General features: G+C 39.5%; 1 protein-coding gene across 1 annotated transcript; it reads right to left on the reverse strand.

The window, feature by feature from the left end:
- Positions 1–3,082: 3,082 nt before the first annotated feature.
- On the reverse strand, positions 3,083–13,290 carry unm_hu7912 (un-named hu7912). The gene is made up of 2 exons (XM_079468110.1): positions 13,177–13,290; positions 3,083–7,537 (listed from the first exon to the last, which is right to left on the reverse strand). Exon 2 carries the CDS (start codon positions 7,491–7,493, stop codon positions 4,308–4,310), a length of 3,186 nt encoding a protein of 1,061 aa, XP_079324236.1. The 5' UTR covers positions 7,494–7,537; positions 13,177–13,290; the 3' UTR covers positions 3,083–4,307.
- Positions 13,291–13,587: the final 297 nt, after the last annotated feature.

Genomic DNA, 13,587 nt, shown 5'->3' on the forward strand with positions numbered 1-13,587 from the left:
CATTTAGGTCACACTGGTCTCCATTATCTGTGATAAATATAGGGTAATTCTGACTCTGTTATGATGTTTACCATGGTGACTTAGATCATGGGGTTTCCTTATGGACAATACAATGCCCTTTTTGCCCCACACCATAGTGACAGACAGTGACAAAAGGGTTCTGTAGATGAGCTCATTCTCAGATGACCATGTGATGAAGTTTAGGAGAGCAAAGGTTGATATTCGGTACACTACAGTCCTTTTGGACCTTTAATGGTGACTCATTATTTCCCAGAATGGCTGATGAGATCTAGTATTTCACTCCCAAAAACAGATGCCATGCCCCCAACAGAGCACAGAAACAACAACATTGCAGGCAGTATATGCAAAACATGTCATATAGTATCACATATGTGCGAATACATGTATATACAGGTGTCTGCAGCAGATCAAAGTCTTAAGTGACACAGCTGTCCTCTTCTGAACAAAGTTCGGTAAACAAAGAATGTGTGCACTGTTGCTGATTCTGAGTCATATTTGCTCCTACACAGGACAGAAGGTGGGGAAATTACCCATCTTAAGGGATTCAAATGTTTTGCAGGCATTTGTAAATAACGTATTTATGTATCATGGGATTCTCCATCCTGCCATAACTTATCCAGCCCTCACCAAATCAATACCAGTATTTTCAAGACGCTCTGTACATGGAAGTATATTTGTGCGCTGCTGGCCTAACAGCCAAACCTCCCACAAGTTCACCCAGGGGACTGGTTTACAACAGCACGGACAACCATTTTCACAATTTTATGGAAGCTGCTAGAGCGAGAATATCGACTTTGGAGGAAGCGTGCGAGTTGCTTTAAATGACATCGGCTTTGTGAAGTGACACTGGAAATTGGAAATTGTGCCGCAAAAACGATATACCTTACATTTTTCAACAGAACACATTAATTTCTATACAAAATTTCTATTTATTATAGATATATTATCCCTTACTTAAAAAGACAGAAAGAGTAATAACTGAAGTATCTGTATCTTATTTTGAAAGCAAGGTTTATAGGGCAGTGTGAAAACCAGACCATTGTAAATATTGACATGTTTTGATAGTCAGTCCCTAAAGTTGTGGGATGACTTGTGCTTTGGCCATGCTGACAGCACCTGGTGATCATGTGGGCTGGGATGTGTTTGGACATGCGGTGGTTACAAAGACAACAGCAGCTCATCTCCCCCTTACAGCTGATGATTCGCTCATGACTCATTCTGACTCATACCTATAATAGATGTCTTCCGCCCTCTGCTGGGTGCAGAGAGAATGTCCACATGGGTTTATAAATGAGGCAACATTTAGAAGCTTATATATGTTGCATTTACATGTTATGTTATGCGAGGTAACTAAATTGCGTATGCACTGCATGTAACGGTAGGCCTACAATGTGATGCTATCTAATAAAAACATATTTTTTATTATTTTGTGGCGGAGAATTTGGGTGGCGCAAAATGACAGTGCGGTACATTAGGATTTACACAAGGAGGTCCGATGCTGAGAAACGGCACTGCAGGCAGTGACTGTACAGATGAAAATGGCTTCCCGTTTATGCAGATTTGTTCCTGAAGGCTGCTGTATCAGTTCACACTGTTCATATGCTTTCCCAGCAGCCCCACATTCATCACCCTGCCCACAGTATGAAGTGCCTGGATGTTCGCTCAGCTTCCTGTTTCCCGGCAACCTGCATTTTATCTCTGAGCTTCATCGCTTCCTTCAGCATTTTTATTTATTGCATGCTCATACGCACGTTTAAACACCAGCGTGTACGTGATGTTCTTGCACAGACAGTATGGTTGTGTTATACTATACTACTTGTGTATATCTATGTAAAAACATGACTATATGCCAAATCGTTAAATCAGTTTACTTCATAATATCCAATGAGAGATCATACAAAATTACAATCTTTTTAGTTTGCTTGAATATAATGAGCATTGAGGTCCAGTTTTTAAAGGTCCAGTTAGTAATATCTAGCGGCAAGGTTGCGAATTGCAACCAACCGCTCACTCCGCCCCTCACATTCGAAACATTAAAACGGCAGAACATGGCGAATGTATGTAGATAAAAGTAGTTTAAATTGACTTGATAAAAGCATTGAATTATTTTCTTGTGTAATACGTGTTTTCTAGCTAATCACCAGCTGAAAGGTCATTGTGAATACATTTCTTGCAGTGGATTCGCTGGAGTTGGCTGAGGTTAGTTCAAAACCGAGCAATTTGCTGCAATAACGCCATTAAATGGCGATCTGTCTATTTGATTCCACATCTTGAACTGAGTGCTTATTATCTTAATTTGGCCTTTTAAATACACACGTTTGAAACCAGATGTAGTTCACTTAATATTTAAAATGAATTCAAGGCTTATTCGCCCTCTCGTAATTTCTAAGGCTATGGCTTTCTTTCTTCGGCAGAACGCATTGTATGGACACAAAACTACTAAGACATTTCTCAAAATATCTTCTTTTGTGATCCACAGAAGAAAGAAGACATATAGGGTTGGAACAACTTGAGTGTGAATAAATGATGGGAGAATTTATATTTTTTGGTAAACTATCCCTATAATGGAAATTAACGAATCCCTATTAATAAGCATTAGGCTAATCTTCCATAAGTATAATATGAAGGCTAAAAATGTGTAATGACTGTGAAGGGTTTATTCAGTGGCAGTAAATGATTGTAACCGGCAGGTGTCGCCACAATCATATCGGTTAGCTTCACGTCGACAATAAGAACATTCTATTCGGTGAATGTGAATTCACCAACTACGACGTGATCCTGGATAAAGATAGCTATCAACAAATCACAGTGTTTGATTGGGTTTAAACTGAATGTTAGGTTAAGTACTTGCATACAATTTTGATCAACCTATTGTTGTCCTGGGTTATGGGTGGCGTTAAAGCTATCATTGTGATTCTTTGACAAGACCAATAAAAGATGTTTATCCAGGAACACATCTTACCACATTACTCTATCAAAAAAATCGGTTATGTTGTTTTCTCACAAAAATATCATGTAAAGCTTTAAAGTTCTTTTTGAGTCAAAGACATGAGGAAAGAGAGACCTTTGAGCATTTCATTTATTGACCATTGTACAGAAAATAAAGCCACACTTGTCAACAGAACACAATTTTTGAGCAGTGTAAATAAATATGTGAATAAATAAATAATGGCATAAAAATGGTAACATAAAGACAACACTATACAGACTATAGAGTCACTGTAAAGTTTGTTCAGTGCATGCTATTGATTACATTATCAAAGTGGGCTGTCTGTGAATGTTCTCCATCATTTGTTTATTTGAGTGCAATTTCTAACACAATCTTGCATACAAAGGTGTTTTACACCACTGCTTAAATAATTTTACAAATGTATTGTTTCTACATTAAAATATAGGTTTCTAAGTTTAATCAATCCTTACAAATATTACAATTCAAATAGCTTATTTTATATACATGTTTATACTTAACAACAGTCATCTTTCCAAAGAAGAATGTTCCAGTTTATGAACTTTGGAATACTATGAAAATTTAAAACAAACCACTTAAGAATATGACAAATAACCTCCATCATTTCAGATGAAAAATAAGTTTGATTTTATATAGACTGAAAATGAGCATAATTCAGGTTTTCCTGCAATGTACAGTTAACAGTTGTTTATATTAAGCTGATTTACCCATGTAAATAGATATACTGTAGTACTTAATGAACACAATACAGAAAGCTGTTGCCGTGTACAATACAGTGAATCGTTCAAGCAATTTATTTTACTTTCTCCATGAAAAAGCCAGCCTGACATGTTGTCTGCGGCACGGGTTATCAGTATAATTTATTTTATAAATAACCATCCCTCTTAAAATGTTAAGTAATATTGGATTTCCCTTGCCAGCATGCATTTGACATGCAAGTGCACTTTCATTCTCTTAACGGGCTAAAGACAAAGATTTCCAGTATTGCAAGAGAAATGTAGACTTTCTCCTGAGGCTCTGCAAAGGCTTCCTAGATTGGTTATCCTCGCCGCAACACACTACCACAAGAAATATTGGAAATAGACAGCAAAGTTAACAAGAAACTAATTTTAAGACAAACTAAATGTGCTCGAATGTATTATTTAGTGCTCTCTGGCTTGTTATCCAATAAGCAACTTGTATTATTTCTAGTACTTAGTGGCAGAAAGTGACAGAATACCATAAATATAGCCTCACTATTAAAATGCGTATTTAAAAACATAAGTCATTTAAGTTTAATTCTATAGAGCAAATGCTTGATAATACTGGATGCATAGGATTATATAATGTCATCTAAAAGGTGAGGTGCACCAACCCAGTCAAGCGTTCTGGGTTCAGATGCTGCCATGATCATACACATGAACTGCTTCCCTGTTCTCTTGTCAATGGGGTAGATGGTTGTGGGAGTGAATCTTTTGTTGCTTTCAACAAACTCGCAAAGCTGGTTGTATATTTGTGGAAACTCGTGGCGAAGAAAGACGCCTCTGGTACGAAGTTCCCTTTGGATGTTAATGAAACAGATCTCTCTCGCTTTTCGTCCCTCTTGGCCATCCATGTCGATGTCAGAAGTTCCAGGAGGTGGTGTGAGAATGAGCGTCTCCATTTCACATTCTTTCTTAAAGATTTTCTTATCTGGGCTCGAGGAGGCTAATGAGACCTTTGCGTATTTGCGAACTGTCGACGTTTGTAATTTGGGTGAAGGAAGATTAGGCACTAGGTCTCCAACAGCTATGGATACATTCAAGAGGAAACATTCAGCGGGGTCATACTCTTTGCCTGCGTTCTGAAGCTCTTTGCAGTATTCCCCGAGGTTGTCTTTGAAACTGTCCAATTCTCGAAGAGACAGATATGTTGGGGAGATGGTAAGGCTCTCAAGACCAACCTGAAGAAAGTAATCTGCAGACCCTGGGTTTGGAAAACCCAAGAACAGGACCCCTCTCCCTCGGGATAGAAACCCTACACGAGAAATGCGTGAAAAGGCTTTGTGAACATCAGAGTTCTCTCGACAGTGCTTTAATATATGCCTACAAACACTGCTGGTGCGGCCATAAAGACAATTTTCTTTATGTGTGTCCCAGTCCTCACGCCTGCAGTTCCTGGAGCAGTAGAATGTATAACAGCTGTGGCACGACTTGAAATACAAGCAAGCATTGAAAGTCGAGTCTTTACGCAAACATCTCCTGTTGGAGCACACCATAGTGTCATCCTCATCAGTATTGTGATTCAAAGAGACATCCTCAACGCTCCTCAGAAATCCCTCGCAACCACTGTCTGGGTCTTTAGACGTGTCTGGGCTGGTCTTTGAAGAATTTGTTTGTGTGTTCAAAACTCCCGAATCCTCTTGATCTATTTCACTCTTCCGTTCTGTTGTCTCATCGTCTTTGATCAATTGCTTTAGCTGGTCTATCAAGTCCTTGCTCGGTCGTCTGCTATTTTGAGGTTTATAATCAATGACCAAGTCAGCCAGCAACTCGTCGAGCTGTTCCAGGCTTTGCTGCAGGGAGTAATTATTGTTCTTCTTCTCCACGGGTTCTGGTGGGTTTGTAGGTCTCTGTACGTTGTGTGTGTTTGCAGTTGGGGATTGACGCACCTTTTGCATATTCCAGCTGCCGAGGCCTCCATCTCTCTTGCTGCTGTTGGCTGCACGGATGTCATTGTCGGTAATTGTAATCTCTGGGGTTACAAACCAGTGCCGTCCCGAACTGTTTCGTCTCTCACCGGCACATTTCTCCAGACAGTTTTCAGAGAGGGACAAAGCGGCATATCGTCGAGGGGAACTAGAAAGGTTCACGATAACTGGTTGTTGATTGTTATTAGGAGCAACTCCTGGCCTCCCGTGATGGAGAAGGTTCTCATAACTCCTGCCTCGTGAAATGCCTGGTTCTCTATCCATGTGTGGAATGAGTATGTTGTCCCAGGATTTCGAGTAGTTCCTGACATCTGCTCCTAAACGGCTAGGTTCGGTAAAGTCATTAGGATACCATGGACTTATCGATGGTGCCCGCTGAGGGGTTGCCTGCGAGGATGCATACTGACTGGAATATGTAGCTATGCTTGACCGGTGCCAGTCATCTGAAAAGACCTGGGACAAGCGTGGGCGACGTCGACCCTCTGTATGATACGCTCTCATAGGAATGTGGAACTCTGATGGGTAATGATAAGGCCGGGTGTAGAACATCCTTGAAGAGTCTGAGGGAAATGCATATGCTCTTGGATCTTCTTGATAGTATGTTTCAGTGGGAGGGGTCGATATGAAGTACGGACCTGGCTCGCTCACTGAATAAGGTCTACCATAGAAAGCATCCATGGGTTCGCGATCTGCAAAGTATGAACGCACAGGCAAAGTGTGAACCCAGCGAGTCCTTGGTTCAAGTACATACTGACTATTGAGGGAGGGATTTTGGCTGGCACTGCTGTTAATACTGTATTGGTCGTCTTGATAATATGTTCTACTGGGTGGCTGAACTGGATACCTGGAGGGATCGTCAGTGTAGAAGAACTTGGTTGGAATGTTCGGATTCGACAGGGTTCTGTACTGCCGTGGGTCTCTGGGAGAAGTCCTTCCTAAAGGGATCTCTCCAGAATTAATGTGCATACTGGACATGCTGTTTGGATATGGATATGCTTGCCTGTAGTCCATGCTGTAACACTCACTGGGAGTAGATGTTCTGGAAGTGGATGTCTGACTCCTGATCCCTGGAGCAGAGGGAAGCTGCCAGGGAACATTACTTCTGTGGTTCGACATTTTCCGTGTTGTGTGCTGGAGAACTGAGGCATCTGGCTTAATATCGACACGGCACCTGACGTGGGGAGTGTTAGCTTGTTTATCCGGTCTGTTGTCCTCAAAACAATCAGAAACATACAGGGGAGTATGAGGTTGTAGCTTGATAGGATGGACTTCATTAACTAAAGCCCTGGTTGTTGAATGGGAGTCTTGTCGAATTGGCAGTACTTCTGGTCTCCTCTGGGGGTCAACCGGTGATCGACGCCTCATGGTTGCTGGTGGGGAGACTGTGATGGGTACTGGGGTCAGGGTGGCTCGAGCCCGTGGAGCACTTTTTGACCGAGGCTTACCGTGAGTCCTTGCTGCTTCGTTGCTTTTGTCTGTGCCGACTTGGTGCTGGGAGAGTTTCGAGTTGAACAGATCTGGAGAGGAGAAACGCAAGTGTCCCTGCTGTCCATTGCTATTCCAGACCGCATCCTTATTCGCTGTTTGCTTGTCAGACCTGTAGGTATACTCCATGGATGAGGAAAAGTTCTTTGGGTCATCCAATGACTCAATGAAGTCAAAGCTACGGCAGTGTCTTTTGTTTATGGTTTCAAAGTTTTGATCCAGTGGTCCAACCATTTGGGAATCACATTGTTTAGAAGATCTACAATACTGTGAGAGCCCAGAAGTAGGACTAAGCTTTATGTCTTGATACAAGGTAGATGTTAATATGTCAGGGGGATCCGTACGTGTCATCTTAAAGGGACCCCCGTTTTTTAAATCCCCTCAGTTGGTGTCTTCTAGAGAGAATTAAAAACAGCAATATTAGATACACAATACCAACAGTTTTAATATCTGCATAGAAAATAATAAAATATAGAAAACAAATTGCACCTTAGGGCCTTTGTTTAAAGTAAATAATATATGCCTAAAAATCTCATATTATTTTCATTTGCAAGACTTCCACTATTATGTCATATTATCTATCTATCTACAGTACATGACCAATCAGAGAGGCTAAGTCTTTTCAGGTCATCTCTCAGGTTATCCCTCCCCCAGTTTTCTCGCATTTATTTCCTGTGGCTTCTCTATTATTTTACAAAACGCCTTAAAAGCCCTTTAGACTCTGGCTGCTATGGAAATGTACATCTAAAAATACATCTAGTATGTTGTTACAATAGTAGACATTTCACTTACATAATATAACCATTACAAAAGTTCTTTAATTTCTGAATGTTTAATAAGTGTTCAGATATCCAGTCTATGAATGTGTAACCCCTGCTAAATGTCATGTCATGCATAAACATCAGTCGCTAGAGAACTCTCAGAAAACAAACACATACTGTACAAAAGGTCACATTGAATAGAGACATCTGAATTAATTACAAAGATGCAGAGACTTTGCAGGACCTCCCAAAATTAAGTCATTTTACTTAACCGTTGCACATAACAACAGTATGAACTCCATAACTAAATGTATTCAAGAAATCAAAATTACTTTTTTATTTCAAATGTTATCTTATTCGAAGGACACGAAGATGTTTTCTTACAAAACATACATGCAGTTTTACTGCATTGCACTGCAACAGCCTTGCCCATTAATAATAGTGTCATTCTGCTCTATGGGGAAATAAAATGAACAGAGTAGAAAGGAGGCTAAAAAGGTAGCATATAAGATAGTAGTTTTACAAACGTGGAAGATGCGTGTATTGCTAAATTAAGAAGCAGAATTCAGATTTAGTGCTGATGACACAACAGCCATGTAATGGATACAGGTGATGCTCAGTCCACATGCACTATATTTATGGATGCTCTGATTTTTCACTGTTCCTCAGTACTTTGCACTCTTGAGTATAACTTCCTTCATCCTGATAAAATCCTATTTGCATTTTATAAAAAAGGAATTGTGGGTCATTTCAGTTTGTGCTATTAAGCCTAAACTACTTTTAATGAACTTTTAATGAACGTATTAGCTTACATTGTACTCTGTGGTCTACATTAGTGCTCATATGTGTGTTGTATAGACCATTTTGCAAGATGTAAACAGTAAGTGCTTTTTGGTTATTTTAACAGAAATATATAGGTCATATATCAGGGCTTAAATATGTTGTTTAATGTTTTTAATCATCTAAATTTTCTGTTGGTTTTTACGTTCTCCCTTACGAAACAAAAATATGTGGTAAAATACTGGAAAATATAATGCAATATATTTAATAATACATTTCCATATTAGATACAAATTTTTTCTTAGATTATTAGATAGAATTTTTTACAGGAAAAAGCTTTCCTGTAGCTCAGTGGTAAGAGCATGGCGTCAAGGTCATGGGTTTGATCCCAGGGGATTGCACATACTTAGAAACGAATGTAAAGGAAAATGCAATGTAAATCGCTTTGGATTAAAGCGTCTGCCAAATCCATAAATGTAAATGTAAATTTATAGTGATCCACAGGAAAGAAAGAAAACAATAGGCCGAATTAAAAGCCGAAATATCTGGCGCCCGCCCCTCTCCCTTCAGTGCTAGCGCTCACTCTAGCTGTCATCAAAGGACAATCATGTTAGCGTGCCATAACAAAGGCTGAAACTAATAAATATAACGAAACAGCTCAAACGAGCGGACAGAAGATGACACACAAGCTCTGTGTGATGCATTGACTCGTGCACGTTTTAAAGCCAAACTTTAAACGCAACCGACTCTTCACATGTGAATGAACAATGGGACAATCTGTCTGTAAGTGATGATGTAGTTTACTTGAATTTTCATCCTGCATGCTAATATCACTGAAGCTCATTTTTAACCCGTTTAAATGAACAGTCTCGTCTTTTGCCGGTTAAAATGATTGTGCACCATATATAAACGTCTTGTATTAGCAAGAGTTGCTGAGTTTGAATATAACATGACTACTGTTATGCATATAATAATTCCAGAATAATTCTAAAACTACAATTTCGATACCGGTTTCGGACCGGCCCACAATTTTCATCTCGGTGCATCACTACAAATGTAAATTATATTTTTCAATAGCCTATATGAAGATCAGAAATATGTAAGTATTATTCTATAAATAATTTATATCAAATAATGAAAATATCTTTGCGTAGTGGCTGGACCAGTGTTGTTTACGTCTACACATATATACCAATTAATATAAACACACATGTAATTTGCCAAAATATCAAATCATTTTAAGGTTATTCAATGTTTTGTGTTTCAGTGATTTCTAAATAAAAGGTGGGAGCTACGGAGCCCCACTCCCTGGCTACCTCTCTTCAGCCATCTGTTCATCCTGCAGAGAAGATACACACATCTTCACTATATTCTGTGGATTGATGTACATCATCTCTAGCATACAACCTTCTGTACCCATAATTACTAAATGGTAACGTAATGTTCCTAACTTTATTTTTACTTATATTGTAGCCCAAAGTCAAAGCATAGGCAATATGAGCACACTATATGTCCATATGATTAATCAATGATATCATATATATACATTCATTCATATCTACATATACAAGAAGGGTTGTTCACCAGCAATCTTGTAAAGTGGAACAAGCATCCAAGTTGGTTCGCCAACCACCAAACTTAAGAAAAAAGAATGCGGAAAACGTCATTACAAATGCATCTTTGACTGTCAGTCTTAAATTAAAAAATTTAAGCGAGAGCACAGAGGGACAAGGCTCAAACGTCACGTTTCGCTACTGTGGCAACATAACACATTTTACTGTGTGTTGCTGAATTCAAAGAGAACAGCTTTAGACAATAGCTGTAGACTGTTGCATCTCCTCATAAAGATATCAGGTACAAATTACAACTTGGAAATGAAGGGTAATAAAACTCCATCACAGATAATATCTAGTGCAGTTCTGTGATTGATGTTGCCGTGATTGGATGACTTGCACTACTTTATTGCATTACATCTCTGCTGGGAGCAATTTTGGGGCACAAGCACTAAGCACTTTATCCTCTTTTAAAAGCATCGGCTCTTGTGTCTCTGCAGCCAGAAGTGACTCTGCAGAGTTGATGCCCCGTGTATGGCTGATAGCCCTTAACTATACTTCTTGTCGCAAGATTGTTTCAAATCTCGAATGCCGTCTGGACCTCTCCTTTGACAGCTGTTGAAGGGAGCTGAGTTGTACATTTTTAAATCTATTTATTTAAACGCCGTCGCTAATGGCGGATGCTTACAATCAGGTTCCTGTTGACTGCTCTTTTCAATGGTTCTGTTTCTAGCTGACTAAGGGTTTACAATAGGTATACTGGAAGGTACCTTTCGGTGAGGCAATATTTACCCAGCATCTCTCTCTTTCCATCTTTTCTCTGAACATTCTGTGTCATAAAAGGAGAGCGTAATGCAGCACTGTCAGATATAAAGGCTGTTGCTTCTTGGTCTTCATGCAAATTAAATAGAGAAATATATTTACATCAAATGTCACTTTAATCTGACTTCTTACCACTGTGTAGACTATTACATTACATAAATCTTTGTAATGTACATATTAGGCACGGTGTTCTTCAAGGTGGCTAATCAGCAGGTGTTTTTTTACACCTAGCATTCACGCTAGTACCTGCGACTGAGGACAACTGCTCACACACCGTCGATCACCACCTGTCCAAGACTACATTTCTCTCATCATTCGATCTCTCTCAGGGAAAATCTGATCTGGAGTCAATTTATCTTTGAATCGTTTATAATTAGATGAGTTACACAATGACAGAAGATTTCTCTCAGTTTAAGTGTGACTCTGAGAGATCATAAGCAGCAGCAGTTAATCTCGCAGGATGTTTATTTCCTTAAATAAACAAGCCATTTCTCAAATGAGTTCGCTGTTTTTTGGCTTGATATGAGGCAAGGAGGCTATATTTAGAGACAATTGATGTTGGGAAAGATTAGTCTCAGCGAAAGTAGCCCAGCTGGATTGTTTTATAGAGCTAAACAGATTTATTTGAGATGACATTTCTTTCCCTGTCCAACAGGAGGGCTCAGAGGATTTTGGTAAATGGAACTGTGAGACCCAGTAACTGTGTTTGCGCCTATAAATCATATCTGTCCTTAAGCCAATTTATAAGGCCATGGATAAAACTCAGTGCAAAATTTCAGACCACATATCTGATCATATATTGACGTCCTTAATTCACTTATTTGCATCCTTGGTTTAAAGATTAGATGCATAAAGATACATTTAATTAGTAATTAGATGAGAAATTATATATAAAACATGTAAAGACAAATGAATGTATATTTTTATATAGTTTTAAGTATCAGATTTTCAGGCATTATGGCTGAGCATACCACAGTTTGAGAGCCACTGTTCTCGGTCAGAGAAAACGTAATTTACATTGTACTAAGCATAATGGATTTAGACAACAACAGACAAGCAACACATTACTAAAAATTACACTCTTTTTTGGGGGGGTCCTTGTCCTTAGCACGTCCGTTTTATGGCGCTCCTGCATTCTATACAATCGAAAGCTAAATGAAAAACAAATGTTCTTTTCTTGATATGCCTAGTCTATATCCAGAGCATCATATAGATGTTTGGATGCATATAAGTGACCCCAGTGGTACAAACAAGCTAATATTGTACTATGTTTATAAGTCCTGTTTATAAGATTTTACATAATTTATTACGAACAAGACTTGTCAATGTTATACACAAAATTAAACACATTCAATTGGTCTTATTTTTCCCACCAAACAACAGGTGCAGAATGCTTGTGCTAAACTTAAGCATCAACGTTACTGCAGACCATAGACACATACTCTTGTTGGTCTACGCATTAGAGTCTTGTAAAAACAAAATAGCACCGAGAAAATGTGTTTTCATTATTGATTTACCAATCCTTAACTCTTTGCACAGTTTTGGGTTTCGTCAGATCCTGATTTCTTCTTATTCTGAGAAACATATTGCTTCTGTTAAGCATTCAAAGTATCTTACATTGACATTTAAACTTGTAACCAAACTACACCCCACGAAGCTCTCTCCGGACATCAACATACCTCATGCCCTGTCGCCTGGATACCTATCAAACCACAAGGTCCTACTGATTTACAAGGTCGCCATACCGTATCAACTACAGTGGCCAAAATCCTCTGATTTCGATCGTTCAAATATCCTATTTAGATCCGTAGTAGGCTACTGTTATACGCCGTGTTTGTATAATCTTGCAAAAGTGCTGTAAAAACTGAAATCTTTGCACATCGCAGCATGACACACATAAGCACACTTCGTTCTCATTTATTGCTGCGGCACGACCCCCGCACTATCGCGCATCTCTCGCCGCGCGAGAGGTAAAAATTACCTAATGTCTTCCTCGATGAGACGCAGCACTACAACATTTTCGGTCTTTAAACTAATCAATTAACATCTGACAGCCATAAGTTTTGTTACACCAGTGTATATGTATGACACCTTAAAAAGTGTGCGCATTCATCTTACCGTCTTCATCCATAGTTAAAATCCCGAAGCCGCGGATAACACGGGAGTTCATGATGCGCGAACTGTTTTATCATTTGAGAGATCATGTAGCCTCCATTTCATATTGGCTGGTGTGAAGGGTCGCATCAAACTCCTTAAGTATTGTTTTTCGCCCACGGGTCTCGGGGGCGTAGACGAGGAGGTGTGACCGCATCCCTCTTACGTTGCGTTTTTTGCGTGATATGCGAAACGACAGCGCATGCGTGCGACTTTTGCCGCGCTCTTGCGTGCAAGTGCGCGCCGCCGCGCGCTTAAACCGCCCACGAGTGCGCGCGCGTGTGTTCGTGATGCGCGCTGGTTGAGCATATGCGGTGGCACAGTTCCGATTCGGAAGAGATGTGATTTTAATGATGGAGGTGTTAGATCGTGCTG

This window comes from Barbatula barbatula (assembly GCF_947034865.1).
Source record: "Barbatula barbatula genome assembly, chromosome: 11".
In the NCBI taxonomy this organism is placed as follows: domain Eukaryota; kingdom Metazoa; phylum Chordata; class Actinopteri; order Cypriniformes; family Nemacheilidae; genus Barbatula; species Barbatula barbatula.